General features: G+C 40.7%; 1 protein-coding gene across 5 annotated transcripts in view; it reads left to right on the top strand.

Moving 5' to 3' along the window:
* osbpl5 (oxysterol binding protein-like 5) overlaps positions 1-26,582 on the top strand; it is a 43,219-nt gene that overhangs the window by 13,910 nt on the left and 2,727 nt on the right. For 3 of the 5 annotated variants that reach the window (XM_071503828.1, XM_071503820.1, XM_071503838.1), the window contains 18 exons: positions 14,185-14,340; positions 14,583-14,656; positions 15,957-16,037; positions 16,407-16,508; positions 16,817-17,020; positions 17,616-17,700; positions 17,825-17,987; positions 22,038-22,251; positions 22,542-22,726; positions 22,911-22,992; positions 23,300-23,398; positions 23,601-23,697; positions 23,929-24,027; positions 24,483-24,580; positions 24,747-24,836; positions 25,400-25,536; positions 25,754-25,933; positions 26,133-26,262. In XM_071503828.1, the coding sequence (XP_071359929.1) occupies positions 14,205-14,340; positions 14,583-14,656; positions 15,957-16,037; positions 16,407-16,508; positions 16,817-17,020; positions 17,616-17,700; positions 17,825-17,987; positions 22,038-22,251; positions 22,542-22,726; positions 22,911-22,992; positions 23,300-23,398; positions 23,601-23,697; positions 23,929-24,027; positions 24,483-24,580; positions 24,747-24,836; positions 25,400-25,536; positions 25,754-25,933; positions 26,133-26,262 (2,256 nt within the window). In that variant the 5' untranslated portion in view covers positions 14,185-14,204. The remainder of the gene's footprint in view (positions 1-14,184; positions 14,341-14,582; positions 14,657-15,956; positions 16,038-16,406; positions 16,509-16,816; positions 17,021-17,615; positions 17,701-17,824; positions 17,988-22,037; positions 22,252-22,541; positions 22,727-22,910; positions 22,993-23,299; positions 23,399-23,600; positions 23,698-23,928; positions 24,028-24,482; positions 24,581-24,746; positions 24,837-25,399; positions 25,537-25,753; positions 25,934-26,132; positions 26,263-26,582) is intronic. The other 2 variants (XM_071503847.1, XM_071503855.1) reach the window with 1 other exon arrangement.

Raw genomic sequence — 26,582 nt, 5'->3', positions numbered from 1 at the left:
TTGTGTCAGTCACCCCATGCTAAGTAGTTTGAATTTTGTACTGTGATCACACAAATGGAAAGTACAGAGGGCAGAAAATAGTCATATTCTATCTCCAGTATCTCCACCAACTCAACTGAAAGAGGTACTGCGACGTGCATGCTGAAATACCAAAACCTTTATCTGTCACTTTGTCTCATACATCTGACGAACTTCCCTTTTCCTCTACACAGAGGTCTTGTACATTACAATTGTTATCATAAAAGACTTGGCAACCTGCAATAACAGTCTGAAGACTGATTTGCTTTCATTTACTGAAAAGAAGAATAACAAGATAAATAGAAATATTCAAATAGGTTAATATCAGAACTTGAGTTCAACAGAGTGTAATGCTTATCATTTGATCAATAAATTACTTGATGTAGGGAAAACAATCCATGAGCCAGTTCATGAAAGACTAGTCATTCATTCAGGGCCTGAGTAAGTCCAAATTGGTTGTAGAATAAATTAAGGGGAGTGTTAGTAATGCTAAATATCATCTGTAATGAGTATTGTAGAACTCCATTCACAGAAAATAGAGTACCCAGCAGTCCCTTTTGATCAGCAAAGCAAAGTGTAATTTAATGAGATCAACACTGAGGGAGACATTGTGTTCCTGATGATTGCAGAGTGGCTTCGTCCATCTTTGTGTGTGATCTGAGACTCTCGCAGTGTATAAGTGATGCGTGGAAAAAACAAGCTGGACTGCCTATTCTTTCTGAAACAGCATAATGATAGTGAAATGTAGATCTTTATTTTATTAGGGAGGCAGTAGAGTCTTAGTGGTGGCGATGTTAAACCAAGGCAAATAAAACAAACTATCTGCAAAGCTAGATACCATGCAGGTAGACAGTGAGTAAAACATATTTTGTATGTAATTTGGTTGGACTGACCCTTAAAGGTAAAGCAAACTGGCATCTTTAGGAGAGCTAGCTCTATTTCCTTTCTATATACACCAGTGAGTTGTGTGTGTGTGATAAGCACTCTAATTAGTCTTTGTATCTGTCAGTAAAAAGCCTGGGAGCTGCTGCCAGCTTCTATATAAGTATCTGTCAGGGGTTGATGATGGGACAGAGAGAGGGCAGGTGGCAGACAGGGAAAGAGAGAGGGTGGACAGGCTGTGGGAAGTGTTGGCCTGTTGACCAAAATCCTAATTATCATTGCTTAATCAGCACTGGTGCATCAGCCAGACACACGCAGAGGGCCACTTCAACACTTGAGCTGCCATGGAATTGATTGTACAAATTTCACTTTCTAGATTAAAGTTTGTAATGCTCTTGAAAACAAATCATATGCTAGACCCTGTCCTTGTAAAGATTTCGTTACATCCTCAGGCATTATTATAATATATGATAATAACATATAAATAGATTAAAAAAAACACGTCAAGCATGGAACCTGCTCAGTGCTATACACATTTTGCAGCGGTGGACCACCAATGCCGATGCTACTGGAAAAAAAAAAAAATCCTAGAGGAAAAACTGTATATTAACTACAATCTGTTTCAAACGGCTAACCGACTCCTGATATCTGTCTGTGATGCAATAGCCCTGTTTAAATGATCATTTGCATGTAGTATGACTGCTTATCTACTACTTTTCAAAACCGGGTGACTTTTTCACAAACTGGCACTTTTTGGAGTATCTATATTCTGCTGGCATTCCTTGTGCTAAGGGATTGAGAGGCACTATAACTTAGCCTTCATGTAGCAAACTACATTAAACAGTTAAGCCAGTTTTGTGCATTTTTATTAATGATATTAATGGTTGTTGTACATTTTAATAAAGATTAAATGCTGGATAAGTATGGTTTCAGTTAGACAGCAATGTAAGTCATTTATAGAAAAAGTCTAACCTCAAAGTCTAACCTCACAAACAGTACGTTTGGATCCTTTGCTGGCTTGTGACACGACTGTCAAGTGTCTGTTTCGACAAAGGGCAGAACTTGCACTCTTTAGCAGGTTGACCCAATTACTTCCCATGAAATGTTGTACAAATCATGAGCAAGTCTCCCTGTGGCAGTATCCATTCATCTTGGGTGTGAGAGCACCCAGCAGTCCAATACAGAGTGCTTAGCCAACTTTTTTTTGTTTTTGAAGAGTTTCTTTTTTCCCAGATAAGAGAGGCTGGCAGTTCACAGAGGTGGTGTGAAGCTGGTTTATTCCCTCTTTCACTGTTCCTCACTGGGAACAAACCCCAAGCTGAGATCGGAGGTGGGAGGAGGGTAGCAGCTCATGGATTTCACCAGTTTTCTGAAAGTGACTCCAGCTAATGCAGTCACAAGTGTAGAGTAATGTAAGCAACTTGTCTGCTGCGTTGGCATAGTGCTAGAGCTAGAGGCTCTGTTTTGTGAAAGTTGGATTTGAAAATCATTGCTTTTTTGTTGAAAAACAAAATCTGTAAGTCAGTGGAGATTTTGAAGAGGATAATGTTTAATAGTGTGCAGTGCAAGTACAGTTTCTTTTTTTTGTAAGACTGGCTGGTCACTTTCAGGTTTTGTACAGAGGGAGATGAATTTAAAGTATTTATATTAAATTAAATTTATAGTAATTAAAGTATTTCACCTGCAGCAGGTACAGGGACTTGTTAGACTTGTAACACTTGACAGTACGTTTAAAGCATTCTGGACAAGATGCCTTGTTTGCTTGTTCATTCATAAAATTCTATAGCTTTAGTATAGGTGACATTTCTCACACAAGTTTAATACTTTTTTATAGGTATTGCAGCACAGTTAGCAGGGAAAGCTTACAGTATTTTATATACAGTATGCAATTTGCAGGACTCATGACAAATAGGCAAATTTGCTCAGAGTTGCCGGTGAAATTCAAATTCAGAAAATACATAAGCCATAATTAGTTTACCTTTGGAAACTGGTCGTCTGTTAAATTAGATATTAGTCTGAGGAGTCTGTAAAAGGCTCCAACTCTCTCTCTCCCACTGCGCTGCTTTTTGCTTTAGCATCATTAATTAAAATCATTTATCCAACACCTTGTCATCTGTTATCCTTTACTTAATGGCCCTTCTTCTGTCCAGTCAGGACAGGCAGCTTGTAGGTCTCTGCTGGCAGACATCTTCCTCCTAGCCCCTCACACCTCCTGTCTCTCTAGCAGACATACAGACAGATAGAGGAGTCCTTGAGGACCACACTTTATCCAGCCAGTAGCCTGTGTTGACTTAACCAAACACAAACTCATTTTCTCATCCTTTTGTGTATCTATTTCTTTTTCTCTGCAGCCTCCTCATTTCACATTTCTGCCACAGAGGTTTTCAGCTATATAAAAAGCCCCTGTCTGGATGTAGCAGTGTTGCAGTGACTTGAAGTGGAGCAGAGAATCCAATCCCTTACATATAATTTAAAGTGCAATGTGATAAGTAAAATTAGCTGATATGTTGGTTTTTCATGCCTTGACTTTTTCAGCTTTGGCTTTGCCTTTGCTGGACAGCCCTTTGTTAGAAAATTAATTGGGCAGAGAGAAAATTACCCTTTTACCTTTCCCAATCAGATTTTTCCAGCCAGGCAGGAGAGTCAGCGTCATAAGCGTTGATGTTACCAGCCCAAATTTCTTAGTTAGTCATGCTACTTTGAGCTATTATTTTCTATATCCCCTCTCGAGTATTATATTCACAGTCCACATCTTTTCTGTTGTATCTCACTAGTGATAGAAGAAGAATTTAAGATGGCTGAGCCAGTCCAATACACTGTTTGTATCTGATTAATATTGCATATACAAGCATATGCCACGGAATGAACATTAAAATATGTAAAAGTTAATTCATGTAGACTTGATGTTCATTGTGATGAATTTCACTCGAGGAACTCAAGCAATTTCCAAATGTCTGCTAATTGATTTTTATACCGTATGAAATTGACGATTGATGATTATGCAATTCACTGGCTGTCTGAAATGGTGGGAAAAAATGTATATTCAAAAATCTAAAATTGTGCATCATGTAAGTAAACAAATGACATTTATGCATGTTATTAGCATAAATATTTTTGCATTGTCAGTAATTGAAGTAGAAAAACAAGCCTACAAAATTTCTCCAATATTTGTTCTTAGCCTTGATACAAGTCTTTTTAAACTTTATTAATTGTAAGAGAATTGCAAAGTGGTAGAATAACTGATAACTGCAGCTCTGTCATGTTTGTCGGCTTATTGCTGGAATTGGATCACTGGAGGTCTGGATCAGTGTGTGTTTGCATCACAGTACATCAGTGTACTGTATATAGGAATCAGTGTGCAGATGCTGATTTTCATCCGGCAAGTGCTGTCATATCTGTTTCTGTGTCAGGTTCACTCCACTAACACTGAGAATATCCTTAATGGTGTTGAAGTGGTGCCGCACAGAGAGTGTCCTTGATGTTCTAAGAGAAGGAACACCATGAAAAAGAAAGCAAGGGAGGATGTGTCAGTGTAAGTCAAAGTCACGGCTGCAGACTCTCAGAGTACAGCACTGAGGTCTTCCGAGACTTTAACTGTTCAGCTTGTGTCTCTGTGTGTGTATACATGGCTGTATGCGTCCTTGTCTGTTGTTGCATTTTGATGTAAACAATGGGGCCATGCTTGGCACCACTGCTGAACCCTTTTCCATCAGCTCAGCCTGGCTAGGCCTGCCTAAAAGGCTGGTTCTCACACATAGTCACCCCTGGCCTGGATCCAACCATATAGACAGCCAGCTGGCTTGGTCTTCCAGGTCAACCATGGCTCCAGTGTGTGGCTGGGGAGATGCTCTCTAATTCAGATTTATTCCAGGAAAGCGAACGTGAATAAATGTGAAACAAATCATTCATGAGATTTATAACACAGTCTGAGGTCTTTCAAATAAATTAGACTGCTCTCTAGATCGTCCTGCCGTTCAATGTTTTTTTTTCTTTTTTCAGGGCATGATCTTGCAAAGTAAAGGATGCTCATTTATAACAATGAGTCAGAGGAAATAGATGATAGATGGTCATTTATACAGTTATGTTAGTCTGCTGTCTTAAAGCATGGACAATATGAATAAGTGTAGCTGTTTTTAAAGAATTGCTGCAACAAAGAGGTTTTTTCGTTTTATTAAGAATGGAGGAATATAACCTTTGAACATGGGTTAGCTTGACCTTTCACTAGGTGTGTGTCTATCACTTTCTAATGATTAGATATGTATCCAGATACATGTTACACAGAACAATACAAACATGATACAGATAAATTTGTAATAAAAACTAGCCTAAATTGTGCAGCGAGGTTGGTGGCACCTCCTGTGTATTTATGGTACCTTTTCATGGCTTTTGCACCAGCCCGTGTGCATGGTGAGCTCAGACATTTTGTTCGTTGTGATAATTTGTATCAGAAAGTGTAGGGCACAAAGTAGGAATGTCACTGGGGAAAGTACACACACACACACACACACACACACACACACACACACACACACGTGCATGCTAGAAGCAGAAGAGCACAAAGAGAGATACTTGAAGAGATCCTTTTTGATATGAAGGATTAGTTCTGGATCTGTGCTTCTGTTTTGATGTAGCTGTATCTCTGGTTCTGTTTTCACGTGCCCAATGGATAATCTTTGCACCCCTACTTTTCACCCTCGGCCTGAACCTGAATCTGAGCTCCTTTCCCACCCCCTTGTAGGAGAGCCAAGGTATCATTTACAGCCTATGTTTACCTTGCTCTTCCCTTCTCCCTGACTAAAGACTCTGTTCTCAGAAACTGGCTGTATGTACAGAGGGAGGTTGTTTCTCCTTCCAGTCTAACCTGAAGCTCCAGGAATAGAGAAGGCATTCTGCCTTAGTGACAAATACTTGCCCAGGGGCACTCAATTAAAATTCAACCTGGTCTTAAAACTACATTAATGCAAAGTGGAAGGAGGGGCAACTGGAGGGATGATAAATAATAACTTCTCTACAACAACTCTCTCTTCCCCTCACACTCAGGTCACATCTGGGTAAGAACTCAAATAACCTATAATAATAACCTATAATAAAAAAAACTTTTCCAGGTTACATAAGGCTGAAATGCTCCACTGGATGAGCATGACCTTGAAAACTATGAATATATGGACATATAATAGCAACATTCATTGCAATTGCTGATATTACTGCAGCATCAGGGAGGGGCATTGTTGGTAGAGCAGGGTGGATGTTGGGTTTACCAACATGTAGTGAACGTTAACCATGGTTATGGACCACCTCAGTCCCTGCAGAACAAAGGGGGTTTCCTATTTTAAGTAAGATCAAATAGGAAGTCTGGCTGGAAGGCATTTTCTCCATGTGCATGCCTTAAAATATACCTGCACCCACCGCAAGACTCAGAATAGCTCAACTACACCACACATCCTCCCACAGAGTGTCACAAAATTAGACAGTGTGTCTCCTTTTTTTTTTCTTAAGGAGTAACAGTAGACCTAGTTCTCCCTTCTGCATTTCCTCTTAGACACAGTAGTTTTAGATTTTTTATTTGTTTTTATTTAGTAGTAGATTTTTTTTTTTTTAGATGTTTTGAAAATGAAAAATGAAAGTGGATGGTGGCAGTCAGTCACAGCTTCTAAGGCTACCACTCCCATTTTTTAATCACGACAAGTGTTGTTATACAAAGTTGGTGGAGCTGTGACCGTTCCTTGAAATATTTTTGTTGCTTAAGTGTGGTCAAGGCAGATGTATGCATTTGCTGGCACTGAATGTTATAAATGTTTTATTTACTAGAGTCGGGTGAATGAACATATGTGCCACTGGGTAGCCTTGTTTGTGTCTTGACCTGAATCCTTAATGCTTTTAACCATACTGTGATAATGCTTAAACACCATGCATGGTGGTTCAAGCACGGAAATGATGCAGAGTCAACTTGTATTGAAGGATGAAAATGAAATAAATTTCCCAGTGTTTTCCCACCAATAATTTAATTTTCCTTCTCATTTTTGTGCAATATCGCATTTGGAAAGACTGAAATTACCATCTACCTCTTTGTTGATTGTTTGGGAAAATTTTTTTTAGGAAAAATTTTACAGGATGTGGCAATGTATGAGGAATTATAGGATTGTTCTTCTGGAAGAATAATGAACGACACTGAACAGGTGGACTTCGTCAGGGTGGAAAGGATGTGTCTGAACAAACTGCTGCTGCAGCAGAAGAGGCAGAGGCTGTAATGCACTGCATGTGTGCAAATGAAAGAACAGATATCTACACATCTTGCTTGTGTGTATGCTTTGCCACTCTTCCCATTTTTTTTTTTTATTTATTTTTTTTTCAAATAAGCAGTCTGTCCGCGACAGTATGTTGCTGCTTTCATTGCTGATGCACATACAGTACTTGGCGACAGCCTATTGGTGTATATCTAGGTCATATGGCCATCCTTTAGGCCTGTTGTCACTGGAGATAGGGGGTTAACAGGGTTGGGGGCGCTGAGGGGAGGAAAGATGGAGAGATGGAGGGAGTGTCTGGACTTAATCTGTGCCATCATATTAGGAACAGCTGGCTGTCAGCATTAGAAGGCTCTCACACTTTTGCACACAAGCTGAATGCCAACTGCAAGATGCACATGTACATACACATAAATTTAGTGGAGTGTTTTAGTCAAGGCTATATTTGTGCTTGTTTGTCACTTACTGTATTTGTCTGGTGTGTATTTGTGTAGCAGCAGCATTGTTTAGTTTCTCTAAACAAAATGTCCTTTCAAAATTGAGACTGATATTGGGTATTGTTCTTAAATCAGGACTGGTATATTTCTGTACCCACTATACCCCATTTATTTCTTCATTTATTGTTCTTTTTTTAATCATTTATACTCTAGTTCTTGTGGTTAGCTGTCACGAGTTAGATTGAAAGTTTGAGAGGTAAGCATTAAGAATGTATTTTTTCTAATTTTGATTTGGTATATTAATATGTTTGTTCCCGAAATTTGCCAAATGTGAAACTAAAAGTGTGTTGGTGTGTGTACTTAATTTAATTAGATGCCTTCACATAAATTTTGAGCTCAAAATCACTGGTCCATAGCCTAGGAGTTGGGAACCAGTGCTGTAGACCCATATTTATTGAAACAAATATAGCTAAGTTGTAGATGATAGTTAAAGATCACTATAGCACCTCTATATGGCTGTGATATAGTGTATGGTCTTTATTTTGTTCATTTTTGGCTGCAACAGCAGGGCCAGCTGTATTAATGCAAATGGGGGGTGTTTACAGGGAGTGTTGCCATCTTAGCACCTTTGTTGCTAGATTTAGAATTTTTTCAGACACCCTCAGCTACTTTCTTTCTAACGACCTCCTAGTGACAAATCTAGAGACTTTTTGTACAACCCTCAGCTACTTTCCATGGAGGACAGTCGCTACTAATGGCTTGAAGTGACTGCTTGTTAACATGTAGTCTTAATAGCCTGTGTCAGTAACAACTTCAAACTTGTTCTGTTGTCGGCCAACAGAAACATACAAAAACATATAAACGAGAACAGCTTTGACACTGGGCAGACTGTAAGTATGATGGACTGACACCATGAATATGAAAATTGGCGTGTTACGTCATCTAGTAACATGTAGCAACTTTTCAAGCAGACTTTCCCTACTTGTTTCCAGCAGTTTCACAACAGTTTTTAACTATGTTCTTATTTTGCACACTGACCATACACAGTCCAGCCACAGACTAGGTTTTGATGGAGTCAAAGTTTTTCAGACATCTCTTGGAAAAGTCTGCGTGTTTTTCACTATGATGTCACTAATGAAGAATACCACATTAGTGAAATACCTGTGTGTGTGTGTGTGTGTTTCTATCTGCAGTTAGACCTTAGGGAGGAATGACAGAAGGGACAGAGGGTGAAAGGTCAACATGGATGCAAAATCAGGGAACTTAAACTCCATATGGCATTTTCCACCTAAAATAGCAGATGTGTTGATAGATTTGGTGTCAGTGTATAATTTCGGAGTACTGGACATTGTGTAAACCAAAAAAGTAGCCTTTTCTGTGTGAATTTTACTACAAGAAAAACATAGACATTTGTACAGGAGTGGGACTTTGGAAAAACCTTCACTTCTTCAGATTTAAGCCTTAGAATTTTTCCAGCGGGATTATTTTTTTTTTTAAACCATGGCACAGTGTGGCTGGAAGAACATAATGGACGGGGAAAGATGTGTTTTTCAAATTTAGTAAAGCGTAACATTATACAGGTTAGAACATGTCACCATGTTTACTTCCAGACACCTCTCTCTATTTTCCCTCCCTCCAGTTAGTGTCGTGATTACTAAAATTGAGCATTTCCCACGTGACCTGCTGTCACATGGGACAAGTGCTTCTACCTTGATAAGGTAACTGTGGGTCACACACTGTTGTTGTTGTTGTTTTATCTGTCCTTCTTCTCAAAGTTCAGGGTTAATCTGTGACACAGGAATGTGTGTTATTGACTGTCCTGGTGCTGCCGTTTTACTGTTAACTTTTCCACAAGACTTTCATATCACTGGGTAAATATTGGTTTAGCACCTGTGTAGCATGGTTGAAGTTAATGTTAGCCTAGCTGGGCAAACTGTTCTGAGAGTTGAGGTGAAGCATGATTGCATGTTGTGTTTCAGTATAAATAGAAGGTCAACCATAGGGTAGAATGACCGTAAGCAATGAATTTGTCCTTGGATTCCCAATGGATAGGTTCTTCTACATTTTGTCCTTGATGTAACCCTGTGTGACCTGAAAAACCTTACATTTTCACTCAAAGAGAAAAGAATAGAGGTCCTTCGTTATCAGTGTTTCCAGTGTCCCAACCAGGTCACAAAAGTTAAACTGTCACTAACGATATAAAGCGTCACCACTGATATATGTAAATGACCTTTTGCTGTTGATGTCCAGTTATTTTTCCCCTCAAAGTGGCACCTTCTCCATTACATACACACTACATCTTCTCTTACTTCTGTAAAGACCAACACTGCACTCCTTACCCCCAGAGGATACAACAGCCAAATGTGTTGATTTATATTTGGACATCAAAGAAATTATGCTAGGTTAGTATTTGAATACATATGAGATAGAAAGTTGCACAACACACATGCAGCTTATGAAAATGTGTGGAGTTTTCATTAAAATCACTGTAACCTGTTCATCCACAGTAACTTGAACACTGAATACATCCATCACAGACATAAGTGCACAGTGTTGGAACCTCCCAAAGACTGAAGGGACTGTAATCAGTTGTTTTAGTATAATGTTGGTTCGGCTGTTGGGGAACCTGGGAACTCCACAGCACTGAGCACTTTTCAGACAGCCAGTATTTGCTATGAGATACAGTCACACCTTCATGAACAAACACACCTGCATGAACAGGCACACAAGTGAATGAATGTGGTGCATCTCTCTCATATTGATATGTTCCCATCTCCTTTGATGTACGACTGTAATTCAAGCGCAGCTTCTCATGAGTGTGTGTTCTGTGCATTTATGTACACAAGGATGGCAAATTAAAGGAAAAACCCAACATTAATTGTCTTAGGTTTTTAGCCACACAAGCCACGAAAGCCTCGAGAGCTCTGAAAGATGTTCCCTCATTATGTGTTTTTCATGACGCTGATAGAGAGCACTGCGTAATAGGGATGTCACAAGAACTGATACTTCGGAACTAAGTCAATGCCAAAATTCTGAAAAATGTGAAGGCACTTGTTTTTCTATAGTACCATAGGTATGGGAGATATGATTCTTCCAGGACTGATGAGGGTAGTATAACCCTACAAGCATTCTGATATCAAATTTAAAGGTATTTGGGGATATTTTGTATTATACATGGATCACAGCAACAAGTTATAGACAACCAGAAGCCAGAATGCAAATGCTGTCACAGAGCATTTTAAGTAAAAGGAAGAAACACCCCAAACTTATCCAAGCAGCTCAAGGACAAACATTCAGATCTCTACATTGAATTCAGGGTGAGTGAGTTGCAGTTGTTAACTTTATATTAATAACACGTTGTTAACATGTTCATGTGCTGAAATGTTACTCTTATTGTTTGTGAATTGCGGCAGCTGGCATCTGGCTCCACACATAATGTTCACAAAGGCTAACATTATCTTGTTCAGGCTAGCATAGCGACAGCTCATAATATGAGCTTGGTGCTCACAACATTAGTAGAATTACTGTCATCACTGTTCAGTCTGTCAGAATATGACACTGACTGTTTAAATAAATATTTTCACGCCATGGGTCTGTCGCCTTGTTGGTAAATTTAAGCAGCTGCTTGCACACTGACCACATGAAGGTGTGCATGTGTATGCGTGTGAGGGGGCAAACAGGCACATGTGCATGTGTGTTAGCAAACTGTGTGCAAAAGCCTCTGTCTAACCCTAACCTTACTCACCCCTCTGACCTTCATACCCTTACTTTCCACCACACTGGCTAAAGGGAACACTAGTCTCAACATTGGCTCAGACTGATGGGACTGGACATAAACCACGAGGTGCGGAATTGTTCAATATGGATGCAGTTCGAAGGGATACAGAGCTGGTCTTCATATTGGTTAAAAACTGGTGTTCAGTGAGGATGAGATCTGGTGACTGTTAAGGCCATATGATTCATGTTATTTACATACTCATCCAACATTTAGAGATCTCTTGTGACCTCTGTGGAGACATCTACATAACATTTATATTTCTCGACTCATTTATTCAGGTCCCTACTTTAATTTGTCGCCTTTCTGTGTGTGTTTGTGCGTAATGCGTACTCAGTGCGGCCTGCTCTGCCACTGCTGCTGGTATTGGCTTTCTTCTCATCCTTGGCGCTACATCATGCGCATCTTTAATCCTCCAGTTTGCAGCAATGAGGCAGGCACACACACATGGTCACGTATGCACAGAACACACACTCCTTCTCTGCACTTACGTCATACAACACACACGCACACACAAACTCTACTGGCATGTCCTCTGTAAAGGCTCAACTGACAGGCCCACACACAGCACAAGCATATTAAGTATGCAGGGATGCCACACCCATGCTCAGTCTAGACGGTGTAATGTGCTCATACACACAGTCTTTTTCCCAACAAATCCCGCCCTGCAGCTGTAAGAACCAGCTGTGATTGGTTTGTCCTGTCAGTCTGCATGTCTGCCCACATCTTGACCCGCCTTAGGGCCTTTACTGTAAGTGGTATTAATTCTTTGTGTGTGTGCGCGTGCGCATGTGTGTCCGTCAGTCCCTGTACAGTTTGGCAGCCCATTGTGCTAACTGTTCTGTAATGCTGAAGCTTCAAGCTCTTTTCCATGCAGCCTGCACCCCACTCAGGGTTCAGCACTGTGCTACACATGCACATGCACTGCAGCAGTAGAATGCTATTTATAGACATACCCCACAAGGACAAATAAGGCTCCTTTTCAGGGAAGAACAAATTTACCTTTTCACTCTAATATCTTGGTTGTTCATAGCTCGCTCTTTGAAAGGACAAAAGAACAACAGGCAGGAGGAAAAAGTGCAAAGAGGAGATTACAAGATCAAAAATGAGAAGAGAGTCAAGCAGTTGAGAGAATGAGTCACAGAAGAATAGAAAACAGAGGAAAGCAGGGAGTGGTGCGACGAGTACACGGATGTGAGTGTTCTTGTGTATTTTTAATACGCACATGTAAGTACTCGTAAAGGAAGGGTACAGTTTGTTAACCACCAAGACTCCTGCAGCATCACCACATGTGGTTTCCACTTTTCACTTCAAGCCATTGTCAACCCACAGGTTTTACTTCTGTCAGTTGCCAGTAAATACTTTGACATACTGCAATTGCCTCATACACCAACTCAACAATATGGAAGATCTGAAAGATGAATCAGTCTGTGAAAACATTCTATGAATGAATTTTATGTAACAAGCTGTTCTTGGATGTTGTAATTGAGGACTTGTGGGCGAGAATGCTTTGTAGGCTGCGAGTCAGAGGGTCTTGTCTACTGTGTGTGTTTGCGCACTGAGAGAAAATGAATAGGATTATATTGATCTGAGCAGAGCACAGTGTGGCCGTCCAGACAGTCCCAGGTGGTAACAGCTACGCTCCATTAACCTCAGTGTTTTACCGTCAGCTCTGATTTGCTATGATCAGCTCACCCCCCATTTGAACAAGCATAATGATCTGTCTGGAAACAGCCGTGACCGTTTGCAGTTAATAACATGTTAGGAATAGTTTCCAACTTGTCTGAAGTTAACAGAGCTCAGTAGAGGAGAAAACTGTCAGAGAGGCTAAGTGCCATGTCATTGCATCTCAGGTATCACAGAAGAAAAACATGTCAGTCAATAATAACACATACTCACAGAAGCTGCAGAAGACACAGCTCTGACTTCATGTGCAGACTTGCGTACAAGATTTGTATTCCTGTATGGTTTTGTGTGTGTGTGTGTGTGTGTGTGTGTGTATGTGTGTGTGTATGTGTGTGTGTGTGTGTGTGTCATTTATGTGGGCATGATGGCCTAAAAATATGACTCATCCACTCACCTCTGCAAATTACAGCACAATGACAACATTAAGTGGCAGAGCCACAGCTTGATCCTGCACATGTCTGCAGTAACTGCAATTGTCCACCTTTTGAGTGCTGAGATGTGCATCTCATTAGTAGACAGGATCTTTGTGGATATCAAGGGACTGACTGAAGAGCCAGGGTTTTCTTTCTTGTGGATGGAAGCCTGTTGATGCAGGCAGAATGGGAGGATGGAGGAGTAGTGGTAATGGTGGTGGGGGTCGTCTTGGACAGTGAGTCTCTGTGGACAGATAGGTTGGGGCTTCTGTCTTTCATATACTCTGACAATGTGCAGTCTGAACTGCTTGTCACTGCCACGCGCAGTGCCATTATGTAGACAGGCTGACATGTCCTCGTATAGTAGGTCTTTGTTAGTGTAGAGGAGGAGAGAAAGTGTGGGGGTTCAAGACAGATAGATATACACAGAGAGAAGGAATGAGGATGGCGTTTGAGAGCTCAGAGTTAGTGACAGAGGGAGAGAAAACAAGTAAGATTAGATTCAAGAGAGGGGACACAAACACAGGATGGATCACTTCATGGAAATGTTTGTAAATTCTAATACTACATTGTCTCAGGATGAATACATCATGTTGATATTTGAACTTTTAAAAATCTTTTTTTTTTTTTTAATCAGAATTTTCTTTCTCACAATCCTCTGTTTCCTTCTTTCTTTCGATGTCGTTCCTCCCCTCCCCTCCTTTCTTCCTTTTGTGCTTCTCCCTCTGCAGAGGACGAGCAGGTTGTCAGGATGAAGGAGGAGAATTTGTTCCATCGGAGGTTTTCTCTGTGCCCCAATGCCACCTCCCCACCCAAAATTGACCCCCGCACCCTCACCCGAAACCTGTCTTATGGAGGAGACAACGACCTCTACAACCTCAGCCCAGGTAAAAGTCCAAAGAGGTCATAGCTGACACATGGAATGCGAATATGACAAAATCTGATATTTCAGTGATGTGTGCTGGTGTCTGTGAAATGACATGTCATACTGTGCTGTACTGTACTTAACCCATAGAACCTCAGCTGCTGCTTATTAGCTGCTTTTGGGGCTGCCATGCTTTAATGTCTGTCAGCAGGTTTATTCACTGAGTTCATTTGTATGTGACTGTGTGTTGTGGGTTCCCACCAGGCAGTGAGACAGACAGGAACGGTCTCTCCATGCTGAGTAATGAACTTAGTCCTGCCCAATCACCAGGCAGCAAGGTAAGAACACAGTTTCCGATTGGGCAGCTCCTTAACCTTTCTCTGTAACTGACTCATTGAGTTAGGGCGCAGCCCTTGTCTTTTGTATTCTGTGATGATTTCTTTTCTTTTGACTGACTACAATATTAACAACCTGAAAAACATACAAGAAATTTAAGCAGACAAACCCACAATTGGGACATTTTACAAATGGGTCATGAAATATATTGTAAAATGGAAACTAGATGTTATTACTTTGTTAGGAATAACTAACATTTTTAACTCATGACACTGGACCAATGTAGTAAAGTTGTATAAAAATGGGATTTTATGTCAGGGCCATGGTGGGAACTGTGTCTTTAGCACCACAAGCCATTTATTTGGCATTATTTGGGACTTTTATTGTCCTGATGTTGCCCCTCTTGCTTATGCTGTATTAGTAATAAACGGTCTGTCTCCATTTCTTGGTAATACTAATTAGGAGTGGTCAATAAATGTTTCCAGTGGCAACTGGGTAATCTCATCTTGTCTTGTCTCCTCAACTCTTGTTGCTTTGCCTTGCCTCGTCTCTCAATATTGCTTATTTATATGTGGAATAATTCACAGACGCAGCTGCATCTGTGTCCTTTGCCCTCTCTTGCATCTCTAGAGTTCTTTTGGGTCAGTAGGAGACTGAGCACAGCCTAACGCTTGCATGTTGTCATTTATAGTTGGTTGTAGTTGTCTACTACGTTTAAAGAATGGCTTCTTACGACACAAATAGATAAGTCTACACGCTTGTGTGGGCTCTCCAAATAATATTGTGAGTCATTTTGGTTAAGTACATAAAGAACAAGTGGTTATGTAATTACATATTACAGGGAAATTACAGGATAACTTACTGAGATTATTATCTCTACCTACTGATCAGTGGAGACCAACAGTCAGTGCCCTTTGCTGTCTAACCAAGGAAGTCAGTGGGTTTGTGGTCGCAGCATCAGAGCTGAGAACCTACTAAGTTGCCTTGCTGGCTGAAAGGGCCACCCACCTGCTTCACACAAACTCGTGGCATAACAGATGTGCTACGTAGCAACGGGAACAATTAAATAATGTGCTGTTTTGGTAGACAAGTTTGGTAACTCTTTTTGCAGTACATAATTAATTAATCATCTTGAATCTAGATTTGATAAGAGACCAAAACTATTTATCTGTACAAGATTTAGACTAATTTTAATGTTTACAGGCCATTATTTATTAGTTTACAGTATTTGTTTTTATTTTTGAGTCTCTCTTCTTCCTTCTCTTCCTCTTCTCTGACTGTCTCCTCTCCTCTCTCCTTCAGTCTGAGTCCAGGATGTTTAATGGTGTCGAGAAGGACTGCCCCTCCCCCACAGAGAAGCTGGCCCGGAAGGAGTCTCTCAAGGTACACATCCTTTCATTACTTGAGACAACTATGAGAACTGTTGAGCACTATTATATACTGTCGTTGGATTCATCATTAAGTGTGTATAATTTAACTCTTTAGTATCTCTGTCAGTCTGCGCTCAATGTACGTGAGCCATTTGGTAACCTTTTGACATGTCTTTGAATTATATTTTAAATGTTTATCCCTTTGTAATGTATCTAAAATGGTCAACAATAAATCATGTTAATGGAAACCAGAGGCAACAGGATGCGCACATGAAGGCCATATATGTGTTTGACTCTGCTTCCACCTAGTGTTGGCTTTCAGACCAGTCCTCCAACCAGTAAGACTGATGACTCATTCATATGTGTTTTTTCTGTTTCACAGGTCCAAAAGCAGAATTACAGGCAAGAGAAGAAACGGGCAGCTAAAGAAATGTTCAGTGCACTAAAGGACCCCAGTGTTGTCATCATGTCCAACTGGCTAAAGGTGCAGGAATGTTGTCTCAACAGTATTACACAGAACTGTTGTATTAACAACAAGCTATTTAGACCTTTATATTATCTGACATATCCTTCAGTATTTATTATCCTAGCACATCATTTGTTCCAAATGTGTAACAATCTTCTAATGTTTGTATTCAGTTAACAAAACACAAAATTTGTCTTTTTTGCACCTTGTATGTTAATCCCGTTTTGTAAGATACAATTGTGAATTAATGTCATATTCCTCCGTTCCCTATACAGTATGTTCTCATACTGAAATGACCCCCCTTTATATCCATTGCTCTTCTTCAGATCCGTGGCTCCTTAAAGAGTTGGACCAAGCTGTGGTGTGCCCTGAAGCCTGGAGTTCTTTTAATCTATAAGACCCCCAAAACGGACCATTGGGTGGGCACCATCCTCCTTAGTGCATGCAAGCTGATTGAGAGACCCTCAAAGAAGGACGGTTTCTGCTTCAAGCTCTACCACCCGCTGGACAAATCCATCTGGGCTGTCAAGGTCAGACATGTTTGTAGCACACTGGCATTTTCATGGCCCCAGTAGTAACAGATGATCAAGAAGACTTCAGTGATCATGCTGAGACAGACTAAATCATAAATAAACATATGAATAAAATACAAGAATAATTCTATAATTTTTATATTGATGTTAGTGTTAGTGAAGTCTGGTTTGGTTTTTTTTGCAAGAGGGGTTTTGCTTATACAGACACTGATAATATCCCTATCATCTGACTTATGTTTTAAATAAGATTTGGTTTACACTGAATGAAAAAACAGGGTTTGCTGCACTGCAAGATAAAAACAAAAGAAATTTTGTCTTCATAAACATATATATATATATATATATATATATATATATATATATATATATATATATATATATATATATATATACACATCTTGATGTTCTGTTTTGTCAGCAGGCTTTAATTTTATCTTTATTTCACCAATAGTTTTCCTTCTTAAGTGATAATTCTCCTGTTCAGTGTTCTATTATGCTCCATTATCACCCTTGAGAGAGCCATTTATTTCTGTTGGTGCAACATAACTGAAATGGCATGTAGCATGAGTCACCGTTTCATCCATATGCTCAGGGTCCCAAAGGAGAGAACGTTGGCTCCATCACGCAGCCTCTACCCAGCAACTACCTGATCTTCAGAGCTGCCTCAGAGTCTGATGGTGAGTGGAGTGCGTGGTTGTTTCAGTTGGAAGAGTATGCTCTTGCATATTTAATTCATTATTTTCACAAGCGGAATTTATTGAAGGTATTCCTTCCGTCTCTAAAATGTGTCTGTCTCTTCAGGCCGATGCTGGATGGATGCCCTGGAGCTGGCTCTCAGCTGCTCCAGCCTCTACAAGCTGACAGCCAAAGCAGGGAGAGAAGGAGATATCAGCACGTCTTCAGAGTCCTCCCATATACTCCACCTGCTGCAGTCTACTGCACTCACTGACACAGAGCTGCTACAGTGAGTCATATACACTGAAGTACAGCTCCACACACTGAAAGCCACTCAGATATAATTTAACTCCATCTTATGTTTATTACTTGTTGTTATTGGATCGTCTACACTTCCTGTAATCACACTCTAAGTTGTTCCGTTTGCCAATTCACACATGGCTGTTGGCATTGCTAATAAACACATTTTTGCTTTCTTATTAATACAGAAGTCAGAAATTCCCAGATGGTAGGTCTAAAGCAGAGTCTCTGTGCTTTGTGGTAATCAACTTAGAATCACAGCTGAAGAAACACAGAGTCCCAGAGATTCTCTCTGCTAAATGCAAAACACCACCCCATGATGCAACAGACAAGGTCAGCTGTGCTAGCTATGTAGTTAGCTGCCACCATTCTAGTAACATTTTGATTTCATTGTTAAACAATTGCATTTGGAAGGGGTCATATCAAATGTAATTCCTACATTCTTGAAAAATCAATTCAAAATCTTGACTGCACTGAGCCACCATTGAAAGTGAAGTAACATAAAGTTAAAAGATAAAGTTTATTTGAGAAAAATACAGCTGGTCTCAGGAAGCTACTCTTTCTGTGATTTATGTATACACTAGACGGGGACGGTTTGAGTTAAAAATAGATGATCTTGCAGTAATTTAATCATATTCAAGACTTCATAATGGTTGCCCAGTTGCCCCAGGCAGCCAGTTCTGGACCTTTAAACATTTAATTCAGTCTCGAGGCCTATTTTCAAAACCATGTTTCCTGTCTTAAAAATCATTAGCAGTATTTCTCACCTTTGGTTTAAGATGGAAAGTTAAGTTTAAACTTGAGAGACTTGAGAGATAAACAGACAAAAGAAGAAAGAAGTACAATAGACTGCACACAACTGACTCCTTGTTTCAAAATAGAAACGCATCAAAATAACTTTCCAACAGCACTTAGCTGCATTATCAAAGACAAAATCAAAAGCTGATTTACCCTTAAAAATCAATTACTCTGCAAATGTAAACTACATGCATCAGGCTCTCTATAGACACATATGTGTGTGTAAACTATGTGTGTGCATGTGTTTCTGTGTGTGATGATAATGAGAGACAGTATGTCATTTTTCATTGATGAAATGCGGAATAATTGCATGGGAGCAGTGTGATTACTCTCTCGTGCTGAACAATGTGAGTATTGTGTAATATTGCCCTAGTTTGATCCTCTCATGTAATCATCTTTTTTACATTTGAAAACTGGATCCAGTAAACTTCCAGAAGTCAACTTTGCTTCACTGGGTGTATACAGTAGCACATGGTTAAAACTCTTCTTTACTGGACACTGGTAAAAAAAATGTTTTATCATACAGCGTTGTGGAGCGTTGTGGAGATGTTTTAGATGATCGATTTTGTCAAAGAATTGCTGGGTTTTTCAAAGCTTCCAAAACTTGCCAGGCCCTGATTTTCTGCTGACATTTATTTTTGTCGATAAAACATTCAGATTTATTAGTAGAGTTTTAAATTTAAATATAGATTCTGAAATAGTAGCCTAAACTGTGACAGTGCTGACTGAGCAAGTGAGTGTGTAAATAGTTTTTCTTCAGCAACTACTTTTAATTTGCTGTAAAGCGAGGCAGCTCACTCCCAATTAAGTGGTGGACAGTAGAAAACTGTGGCTGTACTGAACTCTGAACGTGACCTCAAATTAATGACCTGCTATGCAACAAGAAAGCTAGAAAGCTATCAGAAACACCATTTTTTTAAATACCAAGTGCACCCAATCAAGGTGTGGCTCTACTTATAGGAAACCCTACCCTGTTTTGGATCTGCAGTGATCGTATTATTTGTCAGAAATCTGTAGTAATATTTGTTCATGTGCTTCTGCTTTTCCTACTTGAATGCGTACATTGCTATCTTTGTACTGTTTACATCCTGCATTAGACATCCCTGTCCTCTCCACCCCCCTCTTCCCCATATTACCTTCTCCATGGCTGAAACCCCCCTCCCCCTCAGGCCATCCAGCCCAGCCCTCCCTCCTCCCCTGCTCTTATCGCAGCCAATCACAGCAGCCCGTACAATCACATGACTGACAGAGGAGCAGGAAGATGGAGTAGAATGTGAACCATACACCACCCAGAATGAGACGGCAGCAACACAGCCGTTGCCAGCCTGCACAGACACACTCACACACACACACTCACACACACACACACACACACACACACACACACACACACACACACACACACACACACACACACACACACTCTCTCTCTCTCAGATGTACACTGGCACACAGACAGAAATATACACACATTCAGGAAGCAGGTGTGCCAGAGAGAAGGAAACAGCTCTGCACCTTTAGACAGTAGATTAAAAACATTTACACCCACATCGGAGCAGAGATAAGGACAGACTGTGTCAGTTTTTGGACTTCCTGCTAACATCACTGTTGGTGTGTTGATTCCTGAGGAAGAGTTTGCCTGTATGCTGTATGTCTTTGAGGTAAGGAAAGCTGCCTCCGTTCAAGGGCGTGTTTCAGTTAATAAGTAACATCACTGGTTGGTTAGTGATTCACAGAGTGTGCAGGAATGTGATTTTTCAGGTCTGCTGAGCCCTCAGGCATTTTGAAAATTGAACTCTCTTCCATTGTTGTTTGGGCAAATAGGCTGATTCCTTGTTTGTTTGTTTTTTGAGCATAATAATCCCATACCTGGATGTGGTGTTGAAAACACATGACACAATACAATTGTCATAATGTTTAATGTATCTGTGTGGACTTAAAGTGTGGAGGATTTGTGAAATATCTGATGTAAAACCTTTGTATATGCATATGATTAAGACCTGATTTAATCTCTGCTTGTGTGTCTGTACCTTTGAATGTGTCTGAGTGTGTTTTGGGACATGTGCCACCAGAAGACACAGACATCTACTGTCTGGACTAAAATGGCTGTAGGATTGGAACTGTGATGTACCTTTTAGCTATCGATTTCACCTTCCTGCTTCTTTCCCTCTGTCATTCTCGCTTCTCCTTTCTTTGACCATCTATAAGCTGATGTGTGACTTTCTTCACTGTGTTTCTCCTTTTTTAACTTTGCACTGGTTGTTAAAGTGCTGACAGACCTGATTTCTGGGTTTCATGTCTCCAAGACTGGAAAATTCCACAGTGAGAAAATCATCAGATGCAGTTTGAATTAGTTGTCCCTCAACTTTGTTTTGTGTGTGTGCTTGTACCACATGTGTGTGTGTGTGTGTATATATATATATTTGAATATGCATGCAATTTCCTGTTTGTGCATACTACCCTGATTGTACCCAGTCATATTTAGACCAGGTGAAGGTAGGAGTGAAACATGATAGGATGAGGATGAGGTGGTGTCCTGGTTGTCCTGGCAACCAGATAGGTCAGGTTTACTAAATTCATTCAGACCCTCCAGTTCAACCAGCTTTTTATACCTCTGTACCAGCAATGGCCAGGGCTGGAGGCATTATGTTTTCAGGTTGTCTATCCCATTCTTGTGAACACAGTATCTCAGTTATGCCTTGAGGGAATTTCTTCAAATTTGGTTCACTTGGACTCAAGGATGGACTGATTATATTTTAGTGGTGAGAGGTCAAGGTCACAGTCACTGCACAAAACATGTTTTTGGCCTCCTGAATGTGATATCTCAGGACCAGATTTTTTTTTCAGATTAGCTACAAAAATTCACTTGGACTCAAGGATGAACTGATCAGATTTTGGTGGGCAAAGGTAGAAGTTCAAGGTCATGGTGACAGGTGTATTTGATTAAGCTTCTACAGTCAATTAAATTAGTCACAGTAAGGACTTATGACATTATGGGAGCCATATATGATACCAGTTCCAAATCTATTTGAATACAACCATAAGTCAAAGTTACAAAAACTGTTACGGATGAAGAACCTAATTTAGTTCTGATGTTGTTAGTCTTGATTGGTCATTTCTAACAGCATTTCCAGAATAGATATGCAGAGCTTAATTGGCGCCTGGACATGCAGTAGCAAGGAAATGGTTTAGTATCAGGGTTGCTTTATATGGTTCTAACCTTCTCCTCTGTTACCATTAGACTGAATGACGCTGTGCTGCTGGGCAATCACCACATGGAGCATGACGGCTTTTCAGACAAATCAGAGCGTGAGGGTCATGACGACTGGGACACTACGGCCAATGAGAACGGTGGAAGGTTGACAGAAGAGAGCGACATGGACCAATCAGATGAGCTGTCCCCCGGGCCACAGGCCACAGCCTATGTAGAGCAGAGCACAGAGGAGATGGCTGAGGTGAGGCACCAAGTTCATAATTATGTATGTGGAGAGCTCTACCTGTTTTTTTTGAGTTGTAAGTCCTTCACAGTGAGTTTTACCCTTTTTTATGTTAAATTAGAGAGCAAGAAAAAACTGTAGCTCAGCATAGTTTACCTCAATAAGCCGATATTGGTGTAAAATGTAATTATTACTTTTTTTTTTCTTTTTGCTTGTCTCAGTAATCTGAACCCAGGTCTCTGACTTGAGTGCCGCCACTGTTATCCTCACTGAAGTGCCCCTTCCTCTGTCTGTATGTGTTACTTCAGGCTGGTGAGGCATCCCAGGTGGAAACTGTATCAGAGGAGAACAAGGGTCTGATCTGGAGTCTGCTGAAGCAGCTGCGGCCAGGTATGGACCTGTCCAAGGTGGTGCTTCCGACCTTCATCCTGGAGCCACGCTCCTTCCTGGACAAGCTGTCAGACTACTACTACCACGCTGACTTGCTTTCACAGTTAGTAACTTAAAGTTGTATATAAAGTTAATATTGTGTGTACAAGATTTGTGTTCCTGTATGGTTGTGTGTGTGTGTGTGTGTGTGTGTGTGTGTGTGTGTTCATATTTTACTATTTTCCTTCAAAGACAGTTGAAGAATCTCTTCATTAATTGTGTCTGACTTTTCTGTTCTTACACGACAGAGCTGTGCTAGAGGAGAGTGCGTATGGTCGGATCAAGCAGGTATTGAGATGGTACTTGTCTGGTTTCTACAAGAAGCCGAAGGTAAGATTTGTTCATACCCAGATACATGCATCAGGCTGTAGCGCCCCCCCCCCCCCCCCCCACACACACACACACACACTCTTCTTGCAACTCGTGTTTTTGGATAAAGACTTCTAAAGATGATAAACAATGTGGTCCTCACCACAGCTATTGGTTAAGTGTTAAGAAACTGTTATCTTGCCCAACTTGGGTTAATAAAAACCATCAAGCTGTTTCCACATTTGACTTGAGAGAGAAAAAAAGAGAAAAACTGAGGAAGCTTATATTGATACTCATGCTGCTGTCTTTGTTTGTATTTTTCTTTCAGGGTCTGAAGAAGCCTTACAACCCAATCCTGGGGGAAACATTTCGTTGCTGCTGGCTTCACCCTCAGACTGACAGCTGCACTTTCTACATAGCTGAACAGGTTAAACCAGATTCATAGCTAGAACGAGTAACAGGACATGATTCATCACTTGTGTGAAATGTTTTGTACAAATCACCGAGCACACAGAGCACACACACCTGTGAAATGCAGCAAGTGTAAAATTTAATTCATACCATAGGGTATCTGACACCTCTCTTCCTCACTCTGCTGCTCAAATGTCTCTCTCTTTTTCCTATGCCAGGTGTCCCACCATCCGCCCATCTCTGCCTTTTATGTCTGCAATAGGAAGGACGGTTTTTCTATCAGTGGAAGCATCCTGGCCAAGTCCAAATTCTATGGTATGCAGCATACTGCAATATGTCGTCTCTTTGTCATAGCTGAAAGATGAGCATAGACCAGTACACAACAATTTTGTCAAAGATTTGAGCACCATTTTAATCCCTTCATTCATGCATGTCATGATAAATTCCCACCCTTGCTTCAGAGACACGGCGAGTGGCTGTCAGTGGAAGCTTTTTAGGGGGATCTGCTCTTAAATCATGATCTTGTCTGTCTTTCTGCTGCGGTAGGTAACTCTCTGTCAGCTATCCTGGATGGCAAAGCCAGGCTGCTGTTCCCGAGCAGGGATGAGGAGTATGTCATCACAATGCCCTACGCTCACTGCAAAGGTAACAGGTTTACCGTAGATATCGATGACCATCATTATCAACAAATCTGTTCATGTTCTTGTTGCTATGTTACCATTGGCCTTAGGTTCCCATAACTAACATAATCTCCTTCAAACTGCATCATCTCTTTGGATACAACTATCGTGTAGAGGAGACACTCTAGGGCAGGACAAAAGGTCCATTTTCTGAGTTAATGTCCCTCTCTGTTGTGTTAATGTCACACTTAAATTACCAAACATGGCTACAGCATAGTGAGTACAGGTGCTTAACATATAAACCTATCTAGCACAGATACAATGAAAATTTGCAACAAATCATGTGTGGGCTGTAAGTTTTTAATAAATTATATTCATAAACAGGGAATGGTATAATTTATCTATGCACTTGAACAAGACATTTTGCATTCTCTGTGTTGATGTGCTGTTGATCTGTTGGTGTAATACTGTGTCCTGTAGGTATCCTGTACGGCACCATGACACTCGAGCTGGGTGGGAAGGTTACCATCGAGTGTGAGAAAACAAAATGTTTCACAGAGCTGGAGTTCAAACTAAAGGTATATTTTTAATTAATTAAAGCTGTTGTTTAGACCAGTTATGCTTATGACCTTACTTTGACTAGTAACTTTCTCTTGCATTATAATAGCTGGTTGATTAGTTTGCAACTGATACTCAACAGTCAACAGCAGTTTTAGTAAAGGTGTTTGATGACTTTCACTGCAGCCTTTCCTTGGAGGCTCCTGCTCCGTGAATCAGATCAGCGGGAAGATCTTTGTGGGAGAGGAGCTGCTGGCCACTGTTGATGGACACTGGGTGAGAGCTTTATACTCTGTTTCTGCCTGTCTCCCAGCTCCAGTCTCATTTTGAAATGACTATTCAGTAATTCTCTGTAGTGATTAGAAGCAGAACTGGTAATCAGAGGTATAGGAGCAGCAGGGAGACTAGAAGACCCTGTTTAGAGGGCTCTTTAGTGCGTGTAATCATCACCTGCTTGCAGTTGTTTGTGTCCTCAGTCCCAACAGAGAGACAAACTCGACCAGCAGTGGAAAAGGGGTCAGTCGGCTTTTATTAGCGGGTTAACCTGTATTTAAAAAATCCACTTATAGTCACTAATTTTGGTGGAAAAGTGGTAATAGAGACACAGTGATTGTCTGGAAAAAGTACGGAGGTTTTGACAAAATGATCTGAAAATTCTTTTCAAATGGTTTTAGGAAGGTATTTTCAAGTTTGACCTCCCTGTGAAGGAGACAAAAGAAAAGAGGGAGAAAATTATCAATTAACATGGATAGACACATTTATTATGTGATGATGATGTCTATGTGATGAATTGGTTTGGCTGACGTGACTGAACATTTGGTTGCCTTTGTTGTAATCAGGACAGTGAGGTATTTATTCACGAGAAGCGCTCAGGCCAGCAGGAGACGCTGTGGAACCCGAGTGCAGACATCCGCAGTAGCCGCCTTAAGAGACAAGTGGTAAAGATGGAGCAGCAGGGAGAGTTTGAGTCTGAAAGGTAAACCACGCACCTATATATGTCAGTCACTGTGTAAATACTTCATTCGAAAATTGTTATTTAGACTAAATAAAAAATTACATTCTCACAGCAAACATTTTGACTATGCAGGGTAAGGATGGGTGTAACTAATAACATTAATGATGACTTCAACAGCATCTGTATGCATAAAACATTTACCTTATTTGCAGCTGATTTCACTGTCTTTCACTGGCAGACTGTGGCAGGATGTAACCAGTGCCATCATGGATCGGGACCAGGTGCGGGCCACCCAGGAGAAGTTTGTTCTGGAGGAAGCTCAACGGAGAGAGGCCAGAGAAAGAGGAGACAAACTCTGGAACCCACGACTTTTCCATCAGGACCCCGTCACCTCCGAATGGACCTACAGGCACCCAGAGTATGAACACGCGCACACACCATGCAAATAAAGCACGGACGATGGACAGCACTGTTGTGTCTTAGTTTAGACTTTAGGTCATTATAACAAGGGTTGAGCTGTAGAGTAAGGAGAGGAAAAACATGATAATAAAATAATAATGAAGTGTTGAGACTTATCTGCATAGATCCGCAGTTTAATATATCATAATGTTTGGCAGCATGCGGCCGTGGGACCCTGAGCGCTGTCTGGTGCAGTTTGAGAAGGACGGAGTGATTCAGACGCATGAGAAAAGCCAGAGACAACACAATGGACTCTCCTACAGCCACAGCTGGGCCAGCCAGCAGAAGGTTAGCCAGACCAATTGCACACCTCCAGAACTACAGCTGTGTTGCTGTATTATTGATGCTTTGTCATTGACATTTTATCAAAATGAAGGCTGCTTCTCTTCCTTTGAAGCCAGACTGCCCCTGACATTTCAGTGCTCTAAAATCACCTGCAGGCACAAGCAGCCCTTCTCTGTCTCACTTGTCATTTGCTACAGTGAGGCCAAGACGGCTAAACCCTATCATGATCCAGCTATTAGCGTGATGCATGAACCAGCAGTTCACTGTCAATTTGTCAGCAGTGAAGTTTGAGCAACATAAAAAAGTAAGCTTCTTCCGCCTCT

The sequence above is a fragment of the Trachinotus anak genome, unplaced genomic scaffold (assembly GCF_046630095.1).
Source record: "Trachinotus anak isolate AG129_WGS33_773 ecotype Australia unplaced genomic scaffold, CSIRO_AGI_Tana_v1 ptg000002l, whole genome shotgun sequence".
NCBI lineage: Eukaryota > Metazoa > Chordata > Actinopteri > Carangiformes > Carangidae > Trachinotus > Trachinotus anak.
Note: the sequence above shows the minus strand (reverse complement) of the source record. Positions and strands in the feature narration are given on the sequence as shown.